The sequence below is a fragment of the Mandrillus leucophaeus genome, unplaced genomic scaffold (genome assembly GCF_000951045.1).
Source record: "Mandrillus leucophaeus isolate KB7577 unplaced genomic scaffold, Mleu.le_1.0 Scaffold418, whole genome shotgun sequence".
NCBI classification, from domain to species: Eukaryota; Metazoa; Chordata; class Mammalia; order Primates; family Cercopithecidae; genus Mandrillus; species Mandrillus leucophaeus.
This window is the reverse complement of record NW_012104454.1, coordinates 649,821-652,788: the sequence shown is the minus strand read 5'-3', so window position 1 is coordinate 652,788 and position 2,968 is coordinate 649,821. Positions and strand designations below refer to the sequence as shown.

The 2,968-nt window shown below is 55.3% G+C and overlaps 1 protein-coding gene across 1 annotated transcript in view; it reads right to left on the bottom strand.

The window, feature by feature from the left end:
- The window catches only part of TMEM79 (transmembrane protein 79), an 18,395-nt gene extending 15,750 nt beyond the window's left edge, over positions 1-2,645 (bottom strand). Inside the window, exons 1-3 of the mRNA XM_011992761.1 lie at positions 2,453-2,645; positions 865-1,661; positions 373-586 (exon numbers count right to left, since the gene is read on the bottom strand). Coding sequence (XP_011848151.1) covers positions 373-586; positions 865-1,621 — 971 coding nt within the window. The 5' untranslated portion in view covers positions 1,622-1,661; positions 2,453-2,645. The remainder of the gene's footprint in view (positions 1-372; positions 587-864; positions 1,662-2,452) is intronic.
- Between the last annotated feature and the right edge of the window lie 323 nt (positions 2,646-2,968).

The following is a 2,968-nucleotide window of genomic DNA, read 5'->3' as shown; positions in this document are numbered from 1 at the left end:
CAGCCTTCTCTCTATTTTGAAAAAATATATCTATTTTTAAGTTGTACATTTGGTCACAGGGGGTGTTCAGCTAGAGACCAAAACAGCTACCTGACCAGATTGCCACGGGAGTGGCTGCAATGGGTGCATGGATCTAGATGACACCTGAAAGCCTTTTTGTTTGACATGGTTATATGTATCTCTGAAATCAGCTTCCATCTGCTGACCAGCTGAAGTAAGGTACAAGAGAGAAGGTGGACTTATCTCCCCAGGGCACACATTTGGGCCAGAGTAGAATCCGGAAAGCTCCTGACCCTGATTCTCCAGACATTCAGATGCCTAGGTTCTCTAGCACCATTCCCTCTCCCATGCCCACCCCCTGCCCCAACTTACCGGGAGATGGCAAAGAGACCAGTGAGCAGAGGGAGCAGTTTGAGGGTGTCCTGGGGCAGGTAAGTGGAAAGCACGGCCAGGTTGAAGAAGTAGAGGATAAAGAGCTGGATCGACTGGGCCACATATCGCCGGTGGATCTCCACTTCCCGCCGTGGCTCCCCAAAGGGCCGAAGGGCAGAAAAGCATAACAGGCTCAGCCCGTACACCAGGATCCCTGGGTGGAGTTGGGAAACACAGGGTAGGGTCAGAACAGGCAGGGTAAGGGCGCAAGAGGCAGTAAGCTGGGGGCAGGTTCACTGTGGGCAGTGCATAGCCTCTACACAGTGGGGTGGAAGTGGTCCTGGGAGGATATGGGCATGCAGACTGGCAGGGGGTGGGAGACCCTGAGGGGCCCAGGCCAAGTGAAGGGAAACCCTCCTGCTCCCCATGGCAGGCAGGCCCTGCCCTCCTCAAGTCCACTTCCCAATCTCCCCTTTCTTCTCACAGGCTCACCCAGCACAATGGGGAAGGTGGCAAAGACCCCGCAGCGGAGTGTGTAGATCAGGCGGGAACTCATGGTGGGCAGCCGTGGGACATCAAACGGCAGGAAGGCATATGCCCCATATAGTAGGCAGGGGAAGAGGATGAGTGCAGCTCCCACGGAGGCCACAGCCCTTAGCCACTCACGGTCTCCACAGCTCCCGCAGCCCCCACAGGAACGGCCAGGCGGCCTCACCACCGCCTCAGCCCACTTGCGCTCAGTGAGTTCGGGCAGGGTGGCCCGGGGGGGCATGAAGGTTCGGCACTCGCCCTCTCCTGCCTCACAGCGCATGATAAGGTCTTCTTGGGGCCGCCGCTCAATGCACTGTAGGTCAATAGGCACGAAGGCACGGGCCACTTTCTCAGGCAGCAGGTTGGCATCGTCTTCGGGCAGCTCCTCTAGCTTGGTAAGTGGCTCTGACTCAGGGGGCTCTGGTTCAATGTCCCGCCAGCCAGGGGGATCCGGGAACGGAGCACTGGGCTGAGGGCCGGTCCCCCAGGGCAAGGTGGCAGCCTCGCTTACTGTGCTGTCTAGACCATCCTCAGCCCCCTCTATGGCTGTGGGAGACCCAGCTGAAGACCCCACTCTGACGGACTCAGCTCCTGGGGATTCGGCCCCACCTTCCCCTTCTGGCTGCCGGCCATTGGGAACCAAGGCCTGGGGTGAGCTCTTCTCTGGGGAATCCGACCTCTTCACTTCCAGCAGGGCCAGGGTCTCCTGTTCTGTCATCCTGGGGCCTCAGTTCTGGGATCTACAATGTCAAGTCATCCTGCAGGGAGCAGAGGAAAGCTCTGTCAGAAACCCCTGTCTTCTAGTTGTTAGGACAGGTTGACAGAACTCATACTCCCCAGGGCAACTGGTTTCATGGGCTTTGGCCCCTTCTGGAGCCTTAGAGAGAAACTGGTACAGAGGAAGACGTTGAAACAGAGGGAGGAGGGAAGGAAGTGAGCAGCCGAAATGGAGGCATCCTTTCGACATCAAATGCCATCCAACAGGAAAGGGTGAGTCAAGGGGCACAGGCCCTGGCAGCTGTGGCCTCAGTCAGCTTCCACCCACGCCTTCTATGCCCCTCCACCAAAACCCCTGGAGTCATGGCCACCCTAATGCAGAAACAGGAGGCAGAAGAGGTGTCTAGAACTTTGCCAAGTTTCTTTCCTACCGAAGATCTTGCTGTATGTAGACAGAGAAGCTTCCCCTCCACTGTCCCATCTCCCCTTCTCCCTGCATATCCCTGCTTGGAACCCTCCTGCATTCCAGGTGAGACCAGTGATTTGCCAACTAATCTGTCCCAAAAAGCTGGCAGTTGCAGGCACCCTCTTCCTTCATTGGTACTTGGTCAGTTCCCAAACTCCTCATTAGCCCACCTCATCCATCTCTGCAGGGCCTGGATCTGTTATTCCGGCATTTAGGTCTGATCATGACTGTTTTGTATGCCTTCTCTCCTGTCTTTCTCCCCTCCCTGCTGCCCTTCATCTCATTGCTTCTGGATGGGACTGATTCCCTTCCTTCATCTCAAGGGCCCTCCAAACCTTGTAGTTTGGACCCAGGACATCCTCTTACTTTCCATATGGAGTGGAGGGTCCCCAGCGTCCATCCGTCTGTCCGTCTGTCCGGGAAGGAGCTGCCCAGCTACCTGCTGCCTCTGCAAGTATTTCTCTCTGTCTCCCTCCCTTTACTTGTGTCTCAAAACCTGTCTGACCAGAGCAGGTGGGGCCCAGATTAAAGGGGCAGGCCCCGCCCTGCTGAATCTGCCGACAAAAAAAACATTAGAGGAGGATGTCGTCATTCTTTCCGAAAGTTGGGATGCAGCTGGGCAAAGAGGTAAGTTCACATTCTAGGCAACTGGAATGTGTAGGAGCTCCCAGCTCAGGAAAGCAGAGGGAGAAAAGTGGATTTGTGCACCAAAGGGTGCTCGGAGTAGGCTGGGATACCCAGAGATGGAATTTGTACACTTATTCATTCAGTAAATATTTACTGGTCACCATTATTAGCTAGGAACTATTCTAGGTAGACACAGAGGAGAACAAGATGACAGTCAAGGTCTCTCCCCTTGAGAAGCTTATGTTCTATTGGGGT